This window comes from Lepidochelys kempii, chromosome 8 (assembly GCF_965140265.1).
Source record: "Lepidochelys kempii isolate rLepKem1 chromosome 8, rLepKem1.hap2, whole genome shotgun sequence".
Classification (NCBI taxonomy): domain Eukaryota; kingdom Metazoa; phylum Chordata; order Testudines; family Cheloniidae; genus Lepidochelys; species Lepidochelys kempii.
The window spans coordinates 20,011,789-20,034,359 of record NC_133263.1 but is presented as its reverse complement, the minus strand read 5'-3'; the positions used below and the strand labels follow the sequence as shown (position 1 = coordinate 20,034,359).

The following is a 22,571-nucleotide window of genomic DNA, read 5'->3' as shown; positions in this document are numbered from 1 at the left end:
ATTAATATACAGTGAACCGTGCATTTAGGGAAACCTCCAGTAGGCAACTCCCTGTTTTAACTTTTAAGTATTTCCTCAAGGCTTCCGCTACATTTTTATGACCTCTAGTTTAGCAGGCGATAGAGTTTTGTTGCTCCTTTGGGAGGTGGCTTAAAGCTGATTTAGCAGTGTATGTAATTTTTTGTGTATGGGTACAGTAGGTCCTGTAGGTATGAAAGAAAACAGGATCCAACTATTTAAGGGTATGTCTACACTACGGAATAAGGTTGAATTTATAGAAGTCGGTTTTTTAGAAATCGGTTTTATATATTCGAGTGTGTGTGTCCCCACAGAAAATGCTCTAAGTGCATTAAGTGCATTAACTCGGCGGAGCGCTTCCACAGTACCGAGGCTAGAGTCGACTTCCGGAGTGTTGCACTGTGGGTAGCTATCCCACAGTTCCCGCAGTCTCCGTTGCCCATTGGAATTCTGGGTTGAGATCCCAATGCCTGATGGGGCTAAAACATTGTCGCGGGTGGTTCTGGGTACATATCGTCAGGATCCCGTTCCCACCCTCCCTCCCCCCGTGAAAGCAAGGGCAGACAATCATTTCGCGCCTTTTTTCCTGAGTTACCTGTGCAGACGCCATACCACGGCAAGCATGGAGCCCGCTCAGGTAACCGTCACCCTATGTCTTCTGGGTGCTGGCAGACGCGGTACGGCTTTGCTGCACAGTAGCAGCAACCCATTGCCTTCTGGCAGCAGACGGTGCAATACGATTGGTAGTCATCCTCGTCGTGTCCGAGGTGCTCCTGGCCAGGTCGGCTGGGAGCGCCTGGGCAGACATGGGCGCAGGGACTAAATTTGGAGTGACTTGACCAGGTCATTCTCTTTAGTCCTGCAGTCAGTCCTATTGAACCGTCTTATGGTGAGCGGGCAGGCGATACGGACTGCTAGCAGTCGTACTGTATCATCTTCTGCCAGGCAGGCAAGAGATGAGGATGGCTAGCAGTCGTACTGTACCATCTTCTGCCGAGCAGCCATGAGATGTGGATGGCATGCAGTCCTTCTGCACCGTCTGCTGCCAGCCAAAGATGTAAAAGATAGATGGAGTGGGTCAAAACAAGAAATAGACCAGATTTGTTTTGTACTCATTTGCCTCCTCCCCTGTCTAGGGGACTCATTCCTCTAGGTCACACTGCAGTCACTCACAGAGAAGGTGCAGCGAGGTAAATCTAGCCATGTATCAATCAGAGGCCAGGCTAACCTCCTTGTTCCAATAAGAACGATAACTTAGGTGCACCATTTCTTATTGGAACCCTCCGTGAAGTCCTGCCTGAAATACTCCTTGATGTAAAGACACCCACTTTGTTGATTTTAGCTCCCTGAAGCCAACCCTGTAAGCCGTGTCGTCAGTCGCCCCTCCCTCTGTCAGAGCAACGGCAGACAATCGTTCCGCGCCTTTTTTCTGTGCGGACGCCATACCAAGGCAAGCATGGAGGCCGCTCAGCTCACTTTGGCAATTAGGAGCACATTAAACACCACACGCATTATCCAGCAGTATATGCAGCACCAGAACCTGGCAAAGCGATACCGGGCGAGGAGGCAACGTCAGCGCGGTCCCGTGAGTGATCAGGACATGGACACAGATTTCTCTGAAAGCATGGGCCCTGCCAATGCATGCATCATGGTGCTAATGGGGCAGGTTCATGTGGTGGAACGCCGATTCTGGGCTCGGGAAACAAGCACAGACTGGTGGGACCGCATAGTGTTGCAGGTCTGGGACGATTCCCAGGGGCTGCGAAACTTTCGCATGCGTAAGGGCACTTTCATGGAACTTTGTGACTTGCTTTCCCCTGCCCTGAGGCACATGAATACCAAGATGAGAGCAGCCCTCACAGTTGAGAAGCGAGTGGCGATAGCCCTGTGGAAGCTTGCAACGCCAGACAGCTACCGGTCAGTTGCGAATCAATTTGGAGTGGGCAAATCTACTGTGGGGGCTGCTGTGATGCAAGTAGCCCACGCAATCAAAGATCTGCTGATATCAAGGGTAGTGACCCTGGGAAATGTTCAGGTCATAGTGGATGGCTTTGCTGCAATGGGATTCCCTAACTGTGGTGGGTCTATAGACGGAACCCATATCCCTATCTTGGCACCGGAGCACCAAGCCGGCGAGTACATAAACCGCAAGGGGTACTTTTCGATAGTGCTGCAAGCTCTGGTGGATCACAAGGGACGTTTCACCAACATCAACGTGGGATGGCCGGGAAAGGTGCATGATGCTCGCATCTTCAGGAACTCTGGTCTGTTTCAAAAGCTGCAGGAAGGGACTTTCTTCCCAGACCAGAAAATAACTGTTGGGGATGTTGAAATGCCTATATGTATCCTTGGGGACCCAGCCTACCCCTTAATGCCATGGCTTATGAAGCCGTACACAGGCAGCCTGGACAGTCGTCAGGAGCTGTTCAACTACAGGCTGAGCAAGTGCAGAATGGTGGTAGAATGTGCATTTGGACGTTTAAAGGCGCGCTGGCGCAGTTTACTGACTCGCTTAGACCTCAGCGAAACCAATATTCCCACTGTTATTACTGCTTGCTGTGTGCTCCACAATATCCGTGAGAGTAAGGGGGAGACGTTTATGGCGGGGTGGGAGGTTGAGGCAAATCGCCTGGCTGCTGGTTACGCACAGCCAGACACCAGGGCGGTTAGAAGAGCACAGGAGGGCGCGGTATGCATCAGAGAAGCTTTGAAAACCAGTTTCATGACTGGCCAGGCTACGATGTGAAAGTTCTGTTTGTTTCTCCTTGATGAAACCCCCCGCCCCTTGGTTCACTCTACTTCCCTGTAAGCTAACCACCCTCCCCTCCTCCCTTCAATCACCGCTTGCAGAGGCAATAAAGTCATTGTTGCTTCACATTCATGCATTCTTTATTCATTCATCACACAAATAGGGAGATGACTACCAAGGTATCCCAGGAGGGGTGGTGGAGGAGGGAAGGAAAATGCCACACAGCACTTTAAGCACAGCACTTTAAAAGTTTACAACTTTAAAATTTATTGAATGACAGCCTTCTTTTTTTTGGGCAATCCTCTGTGGTGGAGTGGCTGGTTGGCCGGAGGCCCCCCCACCGCGTTCTTGGGCATCTGGGTGTGGAGGCTATGGAACTTGGGGAGGAGGGCGGTTGGTTACAGAGGGGCTGCAGTGGCAGTCTGTGCTCCAGCTGCCTTTGCTGCAGCTCAACCATACACTGGAGCATACTGGTTTGGTCCTGCAGCAGCCTCAGCATTGAATCCTGCCTCCTCTCATCACGCTGCCGCCACATTTGAGCTTCAGCCCTGTCTTCAGGCCGCCACTTACTCTCTTCAGCCCGCCACCTCTCCTCCCGGTCATTTTGTGCTTTCCTGCACTCTGACATTATTTGCCTCCACGCATTCGTCTGTGCTCTGTCAGTGTGGAAGGACAGCATGAGCTCGGAGAACATTTCATCGCGAGTGCGTTTTTTTTTCTTTCTAAGCTTCACTAGCCTCTGGGAAGGAGAAGATCCTGTGATCATTGAAACACATGCAGCTGGTGGAGAAAAAAAAAGGGACAGCGGTATTTAAAAAGACACATTTTATAAAATAGTGGCTACACTCTTTCAGGGTAAACCTTGCTGTTAACATTACATACATAGCACATGTGCTTTCGTTACAAGGTCGCATTTTGCCTCCTCCCACCGCGTGACTACCCCCTCAACCTTCCCCCCTCCCTGTGGCTAACAGCGGCGAACATTTCTGTTTAGCCACAGGCAAACAGCCCAGCAGGAATGGGCTCCTCTGAGTGTCCCCTGAAGAAAAGCACTCTATTTCAACCAGGTGACCATGAATTATATCTCACTCTCCTGAGGATAACACAGAGAGATAAAGAACGGATGTTGTTTGAATGCCAGCAAACATACACTGCAATGCTTTGTTCTACAATGATTCCCGAGTATGTGTTACTGGCCTGGAGTGGTAAAGTGTCCTACCATGAAGGACGCAATAAGGCTGCCCTCCCCAGAAACCTTTTGCAAAGGCTTTAGGACTACATCTAGGAGAACCGCAAATGCCAGGGCAAAGTAATCCTTTCACATGCTTGCTTTTAAACCATGTATAGTATTTTAAAAGGTACACTCACCAGAGGTCCCTTCTCCGCCTGCTGGGTCCAGGAGGCAGCCTTGGGTGGGTTCGGGGGGTACTGGCTCCAGGTCTAGGGTGAGAAACAGTTCCTGGCTGTCGGGAAAACGGGTTTCTCCACTTGCTTGCTGTGAGCTATCTACAACCTCCTCCTCCTCCTCATCTTCTTCGTCCCCAAAACCTGCTTCCGTATTGCCTCCATCTCCATTGAAGGAGTAAAACAACACAGCTGGGGTAGTGGTGGCTGAACCCCCTAAAATGGCATGCAGCTCATCATAGAAGCGGCATGTTTGGGGCTCTGACCCAGAGCGGCTGTTCGCCTCTCTGGTTTTCTGGTAGGCTTGCCTCAGCTCCTTCAGTTTCACGCAGCACTGCTTCGGGTCCCTGTTATGGCCTCTGTCCTTCATGCCCTGGGAGATTTTCACAAAGGTTTTGGCATTTCGAAAACTGGAACAGAGTTCTGATAGCACGGATTCCTCTCCCCAAACAGCGATCAGATCCCGTACCTCCCGTTCGGTCCATGCTGGAGCTCTTTTGCGATTCTGGGACTCCATCATGGTCACCTGTGCTGATGAGCTCTGCATGGTCACCTGCAGCTTGCCACGCTGGCCAAACAGGAAATGAGATTCAAAAGTTCGCGGTTCTTTTCCTGTCTACCTGGCCAGTGCATCTGAGTTGAGAGTGCTGTCCAGAGCGGTCATAATGGAGCACTCTGGGATAGCTCCCGGAGGCCAATACCATCGAATTGTGTCCACAGTATCCCAAATTCGAGCCGGCAACGTCGATTTAAGCGCTAATCCACTTGTCAGGGGTGGAGTAAGGAAATCGATTTTAAGAGCCCTTTAAGTCGAAATAAAGGGCTTCATTGTGTGGACGGGTGCAGGTTTACATCGATTTAACGCTGCTAAATTCGACCTAAAGTCCTAGTGTAGACCAAGGCTAAGGGTCTTATAAATATATTTGCAATGACATAAGCAAAGTTTGTATTTTGACTAGTATTGTAATTGCCTAAGTATTTATGTAACTATGATGATAGGATACTGGTTGCACAGTAACCAAGACAACATGGCCTTGATTTGTTGAGCAGAATTGGTTTTGCACCAAACCATAATAGCAAATGAAACTGTTTTTAAATGGAAGCTTATATTCTGGGGAAAAGAGAAAAATCTCTGGAAGAGCATTAAACCTAGTGAGATTTTTCCATAAGTATTCACAAGCAATCACTAATCAGCTGGTGACAGTGCCATGGAGATTGCATGCATGTATGACAATTTTACTACTGTCATTGTAGGCTGTGAAAATCAATACATGTGTTTACATTTTCTTTTGACAGTGGCAAAAGATAAGGAGACCTCTGAGGAAAAGGGAATTATTATGCCTAGTGCTTCCTGAGGCCTAAGAAATTCTGAGTGCTTTCACCTCCCATTGATTTCAGCACTTCTTAGAACTGGATCCTTTTGCTTCTTCCACAGTGTATGTGGCATGTCAATGAGATGCTCTGTGGTATTGCTCTAAGTGTGTCTGAGTAAGATAAGTGGCTTTGCTCAATTGTGGATGTTGCTAGGTTGATTATGAGCATGGCTGGTTTGTGCATGTTATTGGCGTTCATGATGAGAATAAATTATTTTAATTATGAAAGTGTGGAAATTACTGCACATTTGACATTGTTGTACAGACAAATAATGGAGAGCGATTACAAGAACAGAACTGTTGCTCAAAGGTTCATCAAAGCACTGAGAAATGCTGCTTCTCCTCCAGAATGTTGTCATCTATATTTTAAAGTTAATAATAAATGAACATTTAAAATTGCTTTTATTTCTGCTTTGTGTTGTTCCTTGGTGTCATTATGTGTGTGACAAGACGTCAGCACGGTTGCTGTAATTTTGCATGCTGGATGAAATGCTCCATAGTTGGGACTACCACTAGGTAAGCCTTACTTAAAAACATGTATATTTACTTTTTTACTTTACTTGTTACACTGCATTTAAACTAGTGATATCCCTGAAACTATTACAAGGTAAATCTTCCTGACTATAAAACCAAGTAGGCTGTGGAATAAGTTCCCGAGGAAAATGGTAGAAGCCCCATTACTTGGAAACGGTTACACTAGACTGGACAAAACACTGGGAAATGTGCAGTAGAACAATCTTTCAGCGAAGCTTTTTCCATCTACAACACCTGTGGTCAATGAGATCATTTTAGCAGAAATATTCAACTTTTCTGGAATTATTATTTTGCTTACATACTGAATTACCACTTATTTCAGATAGAGGGCCAATTTCATCCCTGGCATAAATCTGTTGACTTCAGTGGAATCAGAATAGGGAAGGGACACATTTGGCCTATTCTGCGTCCAGAAGTTAGCCTCCTGAATCCCTTTCAAAATTATTCTGTGTGGATGATTTAGAAGCAAAACTAATAATTCAGCAGAATAGTCTCATTTTCCCCTATGAACTGTCATGTTCTGGCTTGTCTGAAGTTGCTCTACATTTTCAAATACTATCCTTGGCATGCAGAACTGTGGTTCTTCAGTTCTCAAAGTGCTACAGTGGTTTTTCCTTTCTCTCTCAGTAATTCCTGATGCCTGTCCACACACCTCCAAACTCTTCCATTGATCTCTTGTGCTCCCAGATTTCCAATATATATTTGATGGAAATAATGTTGCTACATAAAGTAGTGTGCACAACTGTGAAGAAAATGCATTTGTGCATGAAATATATTTAATGAAAGAGAAAATGTGCTTAAATATTAATATATCATAGACCATGGGGGAAAATGGAGATAGTAATTTTATAAGAAGAAGATTGAGAGTAGAATGATTTATATCTTGGACTCTTAAATTATGTAGAAGTTCAGCTATTTTGTAGCTATCACATACTTGTTGACAAGTTGCAGAAATTAAAAATCTAGTGAAATGCTACATCTGAGACCTAGTTACAAATCTTAGGCCTTACTGTTAACTGGTAATGAAAGCAATAATTCTATTCTGATTTGTTTAGCTGGAAATAGAAAACAATAGACTCTGGGTCTCTTATTAAAGGAATAAAAAGGGGCATATTTTCTGTTGACAGAAGAATTGTCTTGGTGTACCCATGGCATTTCCTGTTGATCATGTTGCTTCTTTCTCTTATTGCCAGTCATTGATCTGCTTTGTGTGGGTAGAAATGTTAGACGTATTTACTCTGTAGTAAAATCTGTAAGTTACTGTTTGCTTTGTTGTTTCAGTTTGCTTTCCCATACACTGCCTTAATGGTGTCTCTCTCTTTGGATCTTGCTGACAGCTTTAAAATGTCAATTTTATACGAATCACCCAGTTTTATAAGTTTATTACTGCTATTTCATATCTCTTTGTGAAGATCAGCGTTGGCGATTTTCAAAGAAACATTTTCAAATGAAAATGAGGCGTTTACACTTGCTAAAATAGCCACAGGGATTTCCTCTGTCTTGTGGAGGAAATTCTGCAATTTCCCTTTATCAGGTTGCCACACTTTTCAGATGATGGCACTGTGGAATTTCATTAGATGCATTTCCTGTGTATATTCACAACCATACCTGCTTATTTTTAGTGTCAAAGATGTTTTTACACCTGTCAGTCCTGGAGAGCTAAGGCAGAATGAGGGGTTCTGTTCTGTCCCATGTATCCTCAACGTAATTATTTATTTAGTTCCAGTCAGTTACCTATGGTATTACAAGGTATAACTTCATGGAATTTAATAAACAATATTATTGGTAAATGCACAAGAAGGAGTGGAGTACAGTGTGCTGCCCCTTATCTGTGTTGGCCCTGAAGGGGTAATGGAAGTAACAATCAGGAAAAATATTTTAATACTAAAATAAGTCTGAATATATAGAGTCAATATGCTGAGTAAGCAGGTCCCATTTTTGTACCTGCATTCTTCATAGCACAAGCACAGTCTCGATGGGTTTGTGGAGGTGGTGCTGAAGGCACAATTTGAAAGGCATAGATTTGCACAAATGTCACTAATGACATCATTTGAAGGAAGTGGGGCTGCATAGGTGTCACTGAGCACATAATTTGGCTTGCTGGATCTTTACTGGTGTTGATATACAGTGGTGCTGGAACGCTTTATATAGTGGGGGTGCTGAGAGCCATTGAACCAAACTATAAACCCTGTATATGATGGAAACCACTTCAGGCCAGGGGGTTCTGCCATACCCCGAGTTCCAGCACCTATGCTGATATATGTGAAAGAGAGGTTTGACTTTGAGATCACAGGGTGAATTTGCAAGCCTGGAAGTTAGAAAAACATCCGTTTACTTCATAGTACTCTTACCTGGAAATCACTGACACACAGTAAACATGGAAAGCCAGGATGCCATTTTTAAGGAATTGCTTCTCATAGAAGAAGTGCACAAAAGTTGGCACAAAGTGATTACATTGTTTCATAACCATTCACTTGAGTACCTGGAGTGACATAGTCATCTGGCTGGTAGAGGAGCTGTATAATTCCAGTGTGTACTCAGCAGCAGATAATTACACTAAGTATCTTTAATAATATAATGAGATATAAAGTATCTTCATATATGTCTGGAGAAAAATTTCAGTGGGCTTTGGATAAGGCTCAGATATGCAAAATGTTCAGGATTTAACATGAATTCAAAATTAAGGAAAAGAAATGGCCAATTAATTTTTTTAAAAGTATAACTTTTATTACTTGGTCAAAAAAGGGGCATAATCTCTCAGCATGAGAGACTTTTTCCTTTTGACCCATGCCTTGTTCATACACACTATTTAAACCATGTTCTGAAGACAAAATTATTAACTTTCTCATGGGCTTGTCAGTGGTACTTGTCATTATAGTATCTGAGTGCTTCACAAACAGTTTATCTTCACAAAATGCCTGTGAGAAGAGGAGGCATTATTATCTTCATTTTACAGAGGGGGCACTGAGGTGCAGAGAGATTAAGGTAAAAAGTATTCACTATTTTGGGTGTCTAATTTGAGACACCGTCGGACCTGATTTTTCAAAATACTTAGAGCATTATATAGCACTTCATGTGTTTGAAGCACAACTCCCACACAGACTTCAGCTGCAGCTGTGAGTTCTCAATACTTCTGCACATCAGTGCCAAAGTCATAAGGAAATGAAGGAAATACAGTTAGTGACCACCTCTGAGATGTTTGATTTAAATGACTTAACTAAATTCACACAGGAACACTGTGGCACAGACAGGAATAGAATCCGATTCTCCAGGGAAGCATTCAAATTGCTTTACTTATTACACTGTCTTTTCTCTTCCTGCAATCTGCCTAATTCACTATGCACCTTCCAACTTCTGCAACAAATGGAGGGGTCTCACAGACCCCAGTCTCCTTCACTACATAACCCTGATTCATTGCCAAAGCAGGTCCATCTTGTGCACTGAATTAGGTGGGCATCCTGTGGAAAAAACCGATACGATCATGTATTTAAAACTGCACAAAGGAGCTGAACTGCACAGACAACCTAACTCTGACATTTCCTAACTGAGGAGTAAGGATCCACTTAAATTGCTAAGAAATCACACAATTTTTGCAGGTTGGTCACGGCATAAATAGCATATTTCGCAGATGTGTTACACAGCCACAACATCTGCTATTTAGGCCGTGACCAACACAAAAGAACATGTGATTTCTCCTCAGCGTTATTCAAAATAGGGGTCTGGACCCAAAAGAGGGTTGCAAGCCTATTAGGTCACGTCATTGCCACCTTTACTTCTCCTCTGCTGCTGGTGGGTGACGCTGCCTTCCGAGCTGGGCGCCTGGGCACCAGCTGCCACTCTCCACTCTGCCTCCACAGCTGCTGGTTGGAGACCAGATTTCACAATCCATGATGCGATTTTCACAGCCATGAATTTGGTAGACCCTGATTTATGAGTGCTTGACTTTGCAACTTTAATAATGTTCTTTTAATTTAGGGTTACATGTGCATAATTTTCTGTTTTGTTTGGTTTTTGTTTTTGTTTTTGTTTTTTTTTTTTTTTTTTACTAAAAGCAAACTGAGAAAAACAGAAATTCCATCATGTGGCATCTTATTGACTGCCACATGGGCCATCAGCAGGTTTGGAACCTTTAGATACACCACATAGACTTCTGACTCTTGAGCTAATGGAGTAGCTGATAGTAGTAGTAGGTTGTCATCCTCTGTGTGGACCAGAACTAGATGCAAATGGGACATTGCCACTGGGTTGCACAGATATTTGCTAACAGCAGAAGAATAGTGAGACTCAGGAATCTGGATTTCTGGAAAGCAGAGTGCTGTAGTGGGCATCAATCTTCTCTCCTTTCCTCCCAAGCATTCCCTTTTCTGCCCACTCCCCTCCAACCTGATCCCTGTTCCAATCCTCTCTCTTCACCACACCTGACTCCTCATCCCAGTCCCAGTCTCTTCACCTAGCTGGCCCCAGTCTTCACTCCTTAGACTACTCATCCTAGTCTGCACCTCCTTGCTCAGCAAGTCTTAGTCTCTCCCCTGCATACTCTCTACCTCAACCTCCATCTCCCCACAGCTTTCCAGTCCCAGACTCCTTCCCAATTGCCCAACCAGCCCTCAATTCTTTGTCCTAGTCTCATTGACCAGCCAGTCCCATTTGTCCCCTCCTGGCTTTTCATCCAGTTTGTCTCTCTCTGTTGGCCTCCAGTTGGACCCCTTCTGGCCCCTGTTCCCTGACCCTACTGGCTCCCTATCCCAATCTTCTTCTCCAGGCTCCTCACCCAATCTCAGTGTTTGTGCCCCTCTACCCCCTCTCCCCAGCTCCTTGTCCCAATCTCTTAGTCCAGCCAATCCCAGTTCTTCCCCTGCATTCTGGTTCCCCATCAGAGCCCCACTCATCTCCTTTCCCCTGCTTTACTGGTTCCCAGTCTCAGTCTCCTTGCCCAGCCCATCCCAATCTCCCCAAAGCTCTTCATCTGATCTCAGTCTTTCCCCACCTACTGGCTCCCAGTTTCCCTCCATATTTCCTTCCCTGGCTCCCAGTCCAAGTGTCCTTGCCCAGCCAGCCCCAATTTCCCTTTCCCCCTCAGCCGCCAGTCTCAGTCTCCCTGTTCCAATCTACCTGTGCCATCTTCCCAACAGTTCTGGTTCTTGTGTTCTCTGTATTCAAATCAGTCAACCTTGGGCCCAGCTGCGCACATTGATAGCACAGATGAGACAGGCTCCCTACTCTCAGTTGAGGTGTCTGGACCCAGCAAGCCTTGCAGTACCCCAGAGCTATACTTGCAAGGAAAGTCCTGCTCAGCCCTGAGTTTGAACATGCCCAGCGTGGATGGAATCCTCCAGGAATTTAGCGGCTAAAATCCAAGAAGAGTCAACAGAAAATGTGTGAATTATGATTTTTCGAAAACTTATTTTTGCCATATTTGGGTGATTTTTTTCAGGGACAGCAAAAGGCAGAGTTTGGACACGAAGGTCACCCCCTGCCAAATGTCAAGTCCCTGCTCTAAAGCAACTGTTTGAAGTAAAGGAGGCCAGATTTTTTCATCATGGGCAAAATAATGTATTTTCCTTAGCATGTTTCTGAGAAACCCAAATAAAAATAAAATAGAATACAGTAAAAAAAAATATTCAGACTGAGGCAGACAGCCTGCATGGAAAGTTTCAGCCAAAACAGTTAAAGTTTGGTAAAGTTATAAGCTACTCAAAACAGGCTCTTATAATGGGAAGTGTGGGCACCTTAATGCTAGCTAGTGCTAACAGCCTTGTCTATAATAATTTCTCCCTCAGGGCTTCTTGCACTCAACAGCCATATTTAGCACTTGGAATGAACTCACAGAACTGTAATGAAAGACTTTGTCTTGCCTGTGCCAAGATATCACTTAACAGCATTGTCACAACTGGGCTCCAAAAGGCCTTCTCTACACAAACAGTTCACACCTTTTAGAAGTAAATTTAGTACTTGTAAAAGATGCCAAATTGAGAGCCCTAGAGGCAAAGTTTTATATTTATAATCAATCAGCTAGGGCACCTCCAGTAACAGGGTTAGATTGCCTCATGTTACTCTCTACTCCTAAGCAAAGCGTTTTAGCCCTACCCTACAAAGGCCACTTCTTATCATCTAAATATTATGGTTATGGGTGTAATTGAAATGTAGGTAGATAGAGTTAAGTGTCTGAGCTCAGTCAGTTCTTAGCCTTTGTGCCTGTTAGTACCAAAGAGGTGGTGGTTATGCAATATAGGAACTTGTCCTCTGGAAGCAGAATGAGACCTTCCATCATCTCATTTCACAAAAGGGCAACCAAGAGGCCAGGGGGTAGTTATAACTTTCACTCAGTACCAGCCCTGACTGGAGTTGATCCAAGCACTAAGAAGTGAGAGGCGTTGTATCCCAGCACTAAATCCATGAGGCAGCCAGTCCCCTTCTTGTTTCTTTAGGGGGCAAAATCCTGCAACCTTCGCTCAAGATTTACTAATTGGAGCCAATAGACGTTTCCCCTTATTAAGTCTGGAGTGAGGCCTGCAGGATTTAGCCCCGTCTAGGAAAACTCTTTATTGTTGGTGGACCTTAAATCACAGTTGCACAAACAGCAGTTTCCGGGCTTAGGTACCGCCGCGCAGCATCAGAGCACAAGCCGGAATCGCTGCTCCTGCTTGTACCTGAAAACTCCCCTTTCATTCCCGGAGCAGGCTCCAGGTGGCGCCGGTGGGTAAGCGCTTTCCCGGCTGCCCCATGACTTCAGTGAACTTTTCTCTGCAGCACTTGTGGCCACGCACTGAAACAGCAGGGGGTGCCAGATTCCACATGGAAGCCGCTACCCTCGTATTTGCGTGTGTAGGTGCGCGCGCGCAGCGGGCTGGGGCTGCTCCCAGCCCTCCGCTCGCCGCTTCGCCGTCAGTAGCGTTTGGAGCCAGGCGCCGGCAGACCGGAGCGCTGTCCATTCAGCACCACCTTCCTGCGCTAGGAAAAACCCAGTCCTGCACAGCTCGGCCTGATCCTCCCCAATAAAGCTTGCTTTGCAGTAAGTACAGGGAGATTTGTGGCTATGGGGTGTGTGTGTGTGGGGGGGGGGTGTTGCTGGTGTGTTTTGTGTGTGTGTTGTACACTACCCCCGGTGTGCCTATATAGCTTCACAACCACCACCAGACAATGAGAGCGGAGCCTGACTTGCATTGTGCCACAATTTGGGGGGTGCCTGTCCCGCTCTGACAGGGGATCAAGCTTGGTGGGGTTATATTGACACTCAGAAACCCATTCTCATATTAATATTTTGTCTTCTTTAAACAAAAGATAGCCTATAGGAGAGCAGCGTCCAGCCTGTAATAGCAGCCCCATCATCGGATTAACCACAGAACAAGGGGAACCAGTTTCAGCAGCATTCTCTTCTGTGCACTTTTTATGTTGTCTGCTAACAAGGATTTTCATAGCTCCAGACACCAAAAGGTTAAAACAATATATGTGATGAAAAAAATACTGGGCCAAGTTTATCCCTGCTAGAAGTCCACAGGCATCAGCAGATTTACAGCAGGGGAGGAATTTGGCCCATGTGCGAGGGCTTTTTGCAACACGGTCTTGATCTGCAACAATACTTGCTGTGTTAGTGGGATTGTGAGAGGTTTTATTTGGACTCACTTTGGGCCTTTCGAGAAGTTTTTATTTGTTTAATGCATGTTAAAGTGAAAGTTGTTCCAGATTTGACATGCTTTGTCTCTAGCAATCCAGTAAAAAATCCCAAGTGAGCAATGGTTGATACGAAGAATTCAATAGAGCAGTGTAAGGCAGAATCCTCTTCTCCATCTCCTTTCCCCTTCCCCCCCTCACCCATCTCCATACCCTTGTAACATCAGTCATCTTGAATTGTTTTAGGTCTGGAAAGTGAGGTCCAAGAATGGTGAAGCTGGGGAGTAATTTGAGTGACAAGAACAGCAAACAACCATCCAGTGAAGATGGTTTTCAGACAGTTCCTTTGATCACACCCTTGGAAGTAAATCACCTGCAGTTTCCAGCTCCGGAGAAGGTAACCCCCCACCTCAAACAAACACAAAAAAACCCTCACAGAGAGCAACCAGGTCTCTTCTTTTCACTGCCCTGTTCCATTATTGGTCTCTAATGAGCATTAAAATGCAATCCTTCTACCTTATCAATGCAACACAATAAAAAAGGGATTTCTTTGTTGGTGTTTTTTTTTTTAAAACACAACAGACTGACACAGGCAAACCAGAAAATGTTTCCTCGTGATTGCAGGTTGGGAAAAGGCTTAATATATTTTTCCTAAAAATGGCATTAAAATTAAATAGGAAAAATCTTAGAATGCATCTTGACAATAAAAGAGGCATCATGTGAGCAAGTGAGTCTGCATCTGCATTGAGAGTGATGAGATGACTCTTGTGTAATAAACAAAAGTTGAAGGGTATCTAATTTTAATTACGCAAATCAAGATTTGTTTTCTTAACTGTGGCCTTTCAAAGTCCATTTGATTTTAATTCAATTTGATTTATCTGATTAGAACAACTGAAGTCCCCGATAGAAAATGTGGTAATGGGTCATTCCATGTCTTCTTTTTCCCCCCATTGGCTTCTGTGAGGGAGCAGCTTTTTCTCCTAGCCAATCAACACTCACAGAATTTAAGTGCTGCACTAAAATGTTCAAAAATGGGCACCTGTGATTGGATGGTGTTTATGAGCTGTTTTTTTTAAAGGTACTGTATGTACTATGAAGTCATTTTGTCTATTTATCTACAGTGATGGTATATGTCAATAATGTTACAGTGGGAGATAATGTGTGATACCATTCACAATGAGATCAAATATCCAAGAGATTCCACTGTCACCGCTCCTTATGAAAAAAAAAACAGGCTTGCTGCAGTGTGGTGCCTAGATACCACAGCGGTAAATGCCATGTCGATACAAAAGACAGAGGGAAGGATTAAATCTCAAGGGTTCATGATAACAGCAAAATTATATATAGAAAATACATAACAATGTTTGTGCATATATTTCTAATATACACAAATGTTATGTATTTATATATGTGTGTTTATATATATTTTATATACATATAAAGAGATAATTATTTATTTTCTATAAATAAAGAACCAAATATATCTATATATCAGAACCGAATAAATTGACACACGTTGGCGGAAACCAGAACCAGGCCAAAATAGGGATAATGGGCTTGATTCTCCTTCCACTTCTGCCAGTGTCAATGCACCAGTGTCAAGTAAGAGTAACATAACTGAAATCAATAAAGTGATACTGATCTGAACTGGTGTAAATGAGGGGATAAACTGGCTCTTTACCTCTAGTTCTGATAATCTGAAAATTAATAAAAAAATAACTAAAAAAGATTAACATGATTTATCAGGAATGTCTGAGAGGCTCTAGGGGAAATCAAGGATGCATAAAATGCATTATTTTGATGCTACCACAAAGCAGCCAGTGAAGTTTAGGCATTAATTGCCATACAGTGTGGGGTTTAAATCACTCAGGTAGTGGCTACCACCTGTAAAATTAAAAAACAACATTAAAACTGGTGGATTGATAATCAAAACTCTGATGATTACCATATTATAGTTGTCTGTTGGTGAAAACCCATTGTAATGTATTGGTCTAAATGGATTCCCAGGCAATCTTTCTGTTTAAATGAATGTGCCGATACTGTGTATTCGTCTCCATGCACATGTAGTTACTACACTTGTTAGCTGTGGCTCATACCGCTATGTCTTTGGTCCTACCCTTGCCTGAGGGCTGGAGCACCTGCCAAAGGACAAAGGCCCTGATCCAAAGCCCATTGAAATCATTGCTAGTGGCTTCTATGGACCCTGAGACAGCTTTTAGATGTATTAGAGCAGGAGTTAGCAGTAACAGAAAATCTGTTATAAAAAAGGAGAAGGTGCTAAAAATCCCCAACAATCCTTGTTACTTTATTATTTATAGGACAAATCCCGAAGGGTGAAAGTCACTCCATGGCAGAGGGCCTTTGTAAGGCCTTATTAATCAGCTGAACCTAAGGTAAAGAGAGTGGGGGTTAAGTGGTAAGGGTGAATTTCACCTTACTTAGTGTTTGCACAAGCAAAACTCTCACTGACTTCAGTGAGACATTGAGCCTGAGGAAGGACCTTGGGTTGGCCTATATGTATGTTAGAATTTGTTTTGCAATCAGGGAGCAGGAATGTTTTCCATTTTATTTTAAAGGGAATTTTACTGTCTGTCTGTAACAGACACGGTCCTGCCAGCTGTGGATTATGGCTTCTGCGAGTAAGAACAGGAACCAGGCTGGCTTTTGATGACTCTTAAATGAGTGGTCAAAGGGGTCAAAACTAGTGTGTGGTGGGGGCTTGTGCAACAACAGACAAAAAGTCACTGCTCTCCTCTTCTTAAGCGTAAATCAGTTGCTGCTTATTTTTAACCACAAGGAGCAGTGTTCTAGATGCCTGCCTTAATATGTTTTCCCATCGGCGCCATTAATCACTGCTCTGTTGCCAGTGTAACAGAGAGGGATATGTTTTGGCATCTTCCCTTTAAGTGAAGTCCTGAAAAATCTCTTTGGTTACTAAGCTCACCTGCTAAAAGCTCTCCTTCCTGAGCTGAGCTAGGGTACTACAGTTATTCTTATGTAGGGCACCACAAGTTGTAAGGCTGGCCCTGAGCTCAGGTCATTGTGCACAGCTTGCAGGAAATTGAGGCTATTTTCAAAGCTGATGAGGGGATTTGGGCACCCAATCCTGTTCAGACCAAGACTGGAAGCATTAGCCATGCATTAGCCAAAGATAAGTTATTGAGCTCAATACCGGGCTAATTGAATGAAATTCTATGGCCTGTGTGACACAGGAGGTCAGATTTGATTATCTAATAGTCCCTCCTGGCCTACAATCTGTAACTCCATGAATTTCTTACCCTCCCAAATTCAAAGGGTATCATGGTTTTGTGGGACTACATAGGTCAGCTCTGATGCTGGAAGAAACCTTTCTCCTTGGCAGGAGCAGTACATTTTATTTATTGTCTTGCCAATACCAAGGCCTCTCAGCGTGAGAGAATCTCCATTATTAATAATCCTGGGAAGTAGTATTTTAAATTTTCATGATCTGCACTTTGCAGCACCTGAACTGTAATATATTACATGTGCCTTGGCAATGAAGTGGGAATTACATGAGGGCTGTGTGTCCTTTTCTAAATGAATAATTTAAAGTTTTCACAATGCCAGTTATGTTAAATATTATTACTCATTTCTTTGGGGAAAATGCAGAGCTTAAGCGCAAATATAAAGTGGCAATAAATGATATTACATTTATCCAGGGAAAGAAAAGACTTGAAATTCATATCAGTTCATTTTCAGAATCTCCTACTTCATCCTTTTACAGGAAAATCAGATTTTTAAACGTTTCAATAATAAATGTAATGTTTTTCCTTGTTACATTTCACCTTTACCTTGGTCCTGCTTAAAGCAAATGGTTTTAAATATCCTCTTTCTTTCTTTCTTTCTTTCTTTCTTTCTTTCTTTCTTTCTTTCTTTCTTTCTTTCTTTCTTTTTCTTATCAATTGAACATTTGGAATTCCCAACATTCTCTCTGCTGTTTATTTCCCCCCAGGATGTAGGTAATAGTTTTTAAGATGCACACATAGCATCTGATCTGTTGTTCCTCACCTCAATATACCCATAATCTGCCAAAGCCAAAACACTGTTATGCACAAAAGGCTTGATTCTGGACTCATGGCCAACAAAGATAATTTTGCTTTTGACTCCAGGGGGATGAGGATTAGACCCAACATAGCAGGTGCATTTAGATATACACCTCTGTGAGTGTTTTAATAAAAGACCTCATCAGCCAAAATTCTGCTTATATTCATGGATGAATATTACCTACAGGAAATGGAACAGCATGGCATATATGGCTCATGCCTACCTACAGTCTCACCATTTTTAAAGGCCTAATAAAAACCCATTCTGGAGGGTTATTATTGATAGGTCTCACAGAAGAAATGTGTTTTAAGGAGGGATTTGAATGAAGAGTGAGAGGGTGATTGGTATGCATGCACAGTATCCAAACATGTATGCTTCATGAAAAGATGTACAAAGATAAGAGTAGGGAGAAGAGTCATTTAGGAAGGAGATTTTGGCAGAACCTTGGTAGCAGGAAGAGGAGTAGGAGAAGCGGGAGGCAGAGACGTCTGTAGGAACTGTGTGTTGCAGGACAGGAGCAGGTGCAGGAGACATTGCAATGCTTGAACAAGGTGTGAAAGGTGATAGGAAACCAGAAAAAAAAGAGAAGACTCTGAGGTGACCTCACAGAGGTTTCAGATTATTGAATCAATTGAGAAGTGACATTTTTCAGACTGGTCAAGATGTCAAAAATTAGGGGAAAATAATTCAAATATTAGGAAATGAGATGTAAACAGAGAATTTAAGATGAACTAAATTACACAAAAGTTTCTATGGAATAATGGCCATTTGTCCTCTACATAGAAACAGGGCCTTGAAAATCAGTGAATTTGAGCTCACAGAATTCCCTAAACAGTGTTCCATTTGAGGAGCAGAATTTATTGCTTCTGGAATGGGCAGGAGACTTGGCCTTCCGAAGCCACAGACTGCTTGATATCTGCAGAGAATACCCATGGATCATTGGCATGGAGTCTCAGTACCCCCCATGCTGCTTCCAAGCCTTCCCTACCACACACAGAATAGCTTCATTAGGAATTGTGATCCCATTAGCTCCTGTAACTCATATTGCCAAATGAGACTCTTTGTCCCTTTCTAGCGGCTGATCTTTATAAGAGGCTAATGAGGATGCTGCAGCTGCCAGCCAGTGGACATGGTCCTTTAGCTCAAGAGGCAGAGATTCATGCTTTTAGTGGGAGAGTTCCTGGGTTTAATCTCTGCTGGTGACCCACGGTGAGCACTACCCATAATCCTACCATGCCCTTGCCATAAAATCCTCCTTTATTTCAATGTGTGGAGGGTGACCTTACACTGCAGTATTCTGATCGGATTAAGGGGGGGCCATGCTGGTGAGAGTCTCCGTCTCCCTGGTCTAACTTCCTAGTCCCTAAGCCCTGGTCTACACTAGGATTTTAGGTCGAATTTAGCAGCATTAAATCGATCTAAACCTGCACCCATCCACACGATGAAGCCCTTTATTTCGACTTAAAGGGCTCTTAAAATCGATTTCCTTACTCCACCCCTGACAAGTGGATTAGCGCTTAAATCGGCCTTGCCAGCTCGAATTTGGGGTACTGTGGACACAATTCGACGGTATTGGCCTCTGGGAGCTATCCCAGAGTGCTCCATTGTGACCTCTCTGGACAGCACTCTCAACTCAGATGCACGATTGTTTGCCGTTGCTCTGATGCAGGGAGGGGCGACTGAGGACACGGCTTACAGGGTTGGCTTCAGGGAGCTAAAATCAACAAAGGGGGTGGCTTTACATCAAGGAGTATTTCAGGCAGGACTTCATGGAGGGTTCCAATAAGAAATGGTGCACCTAAGTTATTGTTCTTATTGGAACAAGGAGGTTAGCCTGGCCTCTGATTGATACATGGCTAGATTTACCTCGCTACACCTTCTCTGTGAGTGACTGCAGTGTGACCTAGAGGAATGAGTCCCTTAGACGGGGGAGGAGGGGAAGCAAATGAATAGAAAACAAATCTGGTCTATTTCTTGTTTTGATCCACTCCATCTATCTTTTACATCTTTGGCTGGCAGCAGACGGTGCAGAAGGACTGCATGCCATCCATATCTCATGGCTGCTCGGCAGAAGATGGTACAGTACGACTGCTAGCCATCCTCATCTCTTGCCTGCCTGGCAGAAGATGGTACAGTACGACTGCTAGCAATCCGTATCGCCTGCCTGCTCACCATAAGACGGTTCAATAGGACTGACTGCAGGACTAAAGAGAATGACCTGGTCAAGTCACTCCAAATTTAGTCCCTGCGCCCATGTCTGCCCAGGCGCTCCCAGCTGATGTGGCCAGGAGCACCTCGGGCACGACGAGAACGGCTACCAGTCGTACTGCACCGTCTGCTGCCAGAAGGCAATGGGTTGCTGCTACTGTGTAGCAATGCCATACCGCGTCTGCCAGCACCCAGGAGCCATACGGTGACGGTTACCTGAGCGGGCTCCATGCTTGCCGTGGTATGGCGTCTGCACAGGTAACTCAGGAAAAAAGGCGCGAAATGATTGTCTGCCCTTGCTTTCACGGAGGGAGGGAGGGAACGGAGGCCTGACGATATGTACCCAGAACCACCCGCGACAATGTTTTAGCCCCATCAGACATTGGGATCTCAACCCAGAATTCCAATGGGCAGCGGAGACTGCGGGAACTGTGGGATAGCTATCTACAGTGCAACGCTCCGGAAGTCGACTCTAGCCTCGGTACTGTGGAAACACTCCGCCGAGTTAATGCACTTAATGCACTTAGAGCATTTTCTGTGGGAACACACACACTCGAATATATAAAACCGATTTCTAAAAAAACGACTTCTATAAATTCGACTTATTCCGTAGTGTAGACATACCCTTATTCCACAACATACCAAAGACTTCCGTGTGCTCAGATGGAGTGTGCCTTGGAGCCATTGCTATCCCATAATGTGCCACTGTCCGAGCTCAGCTCCTCTTAGCTTTCCATAGTGGGGGAACCTGAGAGAACATGGGGCGTTTTGAGTAGCAGTGTGGTCAAGTAGGTGGAGCATGGGCCTGAGAGTCATGAGACCTGGTTTCTCTTCCTGTCTCAACCATTGACTTGCTGATGTGACTCAGCAAACCACTTCCCCTTCTCTGTTTCTGATTCCCAATCTGCACGATAAGGAGAATGATTTATGTGCTGTTATGTAAAGCTCTATGGATGAAGAGCATGACCAGCCTGTTGAGCATTATTATTATACATTGCTGAGTGAAGGTGATTGAAGCAATAGTCTTAGGCTCTGGTCCATCAAAGCACTTAAGGATATGTTTAACTCTGGACATTTGAGTAACCCCATGGACATTAATAGGACTACTTATATGTAGTAAGCACATGCTTAAGTACTTTGCTAGAGTGGGGCCTTAAAGACTGCAAGAGATAGCTAGACTTGTTTCTGGAGAAGAGGGTGGGGTGTGGAAGACAGGATCCAACAAAAGAGAAGTGCTTCCATGTTGGATTAGGCAGCTTTATCCTCTTCCTAAAATGTCTTACAACCTATTTCCAAACTTCATTTTGGAAGAGGCATTCACAGGACGATTCTTCCATGGACACGAAGTGAAGCAAACACAGAATACTTTATTTCTGTCCTCTTTATTGCCTTTGCTATAAAAAGCATCGTCCCTGTTTAGATGAAAGGTGGGGCCTGGCCGGGAAATGTAGTAAGGAGTCCGTAAACAAGTTATAGCAGCAGTATCATTTTGTGTAAATATCCCCTGAGTAGGTATTTGTCCAGACTCCACCTAGGGCACAGGGCTTGGAAGGGTCACAAAGCCTATAGTATAGCCAGCAGTAAAGCTACACTCTGCAAGATTTTGGTGGGATGAACACAGTGTGTGAAGTTAAGCACATTCGTTAGTCTTTGCGAGATTGGGGCCTAGGTGAACGCACACAAAGGCTGACAAGTGTTAAATGGTACTTATTCAGCAATCACAGAGGCTAAACTGATCCCACTGATTGATAGGCTGAAAATTATTTTTCAGTAGACATTGATGTGCATGTTGCTTTACAAAATGAATAAACATGGATCCTTTGCCCCAAACAGCTTCAGCCCAGATCCTCAAAGGAGCTTAGGTGCCTAACTCCCATTGACTCCCATTGATTTAAATGGGAATTAAGTGCCTAAATACCTTTGAGAATCTGGGCCTTAGTCTAAAATACTGATCTGCAAGCACAGACCCTTGTGACTAGGCGGAGTCCCACTGAAGTCAAGGCCAGAATGACAGGAGGAGGAGATGAGAACATAGGGAGGCATGTGCAAAGGAAAAATGAGAGACAGGATGGTGTGGCTTTATGGGTCACTCGGGAGACTAATGCACGTTGGCAGGGTGCAGTGAAGACATTTATTTCTCTAGCTAAATGAGATTTTGAGTGAATGATTGCTTGTATTATAAATGCACAAAGGGCCATAATTAAGAAACCTCCTAAAAGAATGGTAACCCAGTGCAGGGCAATGTTCTCTAGGGAAGTTGCCTTCCTCATAACAGATCATTTCCTCTGTAACTTCACCAGAAAGAAGCAAGTAGGGAGCCTGGGAATTTCTTTTGCTGCATTTTGTATTGAGATTAAATACACTTCGGAGCCCAATTCTCGATTCCCTTATATTGGTGTCAGTTAGGAGTAACGGTTGCAGTCAGTGGAGTCACACTGTTGTAAAATGAGTGAGGGAAGAATGAGGCCCTCTGTATTTTCTCTGTTAAATAACAAATAACCAGTGAGATGTATGGTGCCTCATTTTTAATTCAAACAATGGGATCCTGGTCTTATGAAGGAGCTGCTTCAGGACATTTAAAAATAAATGATCTCTGATCACTGTGTTGGTTG

At 44.1% G+C, this 22,571-nt stretch overlaps 1 protein-coding gene across 7 annotated transcripts in view; it reads left to right on the top strand.

The window, feature by feature from the left end:
* LOC140915685 (neuronal vesicle trafficking-associated protein 2-like) overlaps positions 1-22,571 on the top strand; it is a 75,534-nt gene that overhangs the window by 18,244 nt on the left and 34,719 nt on the right. For 2 of the 7 annotated variants that reach the window (XM_073355786.1, XM_073355787.1), the window contains one exon: positions 13,936-14,086. The exons of 1 other annotated variant lie outside the window; for it this stretch is intronic. In XM_073355786.1, the coding sequence (XP_073211887.1) occupies positions 13,958-14,086 (129 nt within the window). In that variant the 5' untranslated portion in view covers positions 13,936-13,957. Of the gene's footprint in view, positions 1-5,467; positions 5,950-6,042; positions 6,061-12,718; positions 13,091-13,935; positions 14,087-22,571 lie in introns of those variants that run through there. 4 more of the 7 variants (XM_073355780.1, XM_073355778.1, XM_073355784.1 and 1 more) reach the window with 3 other exon arrangements.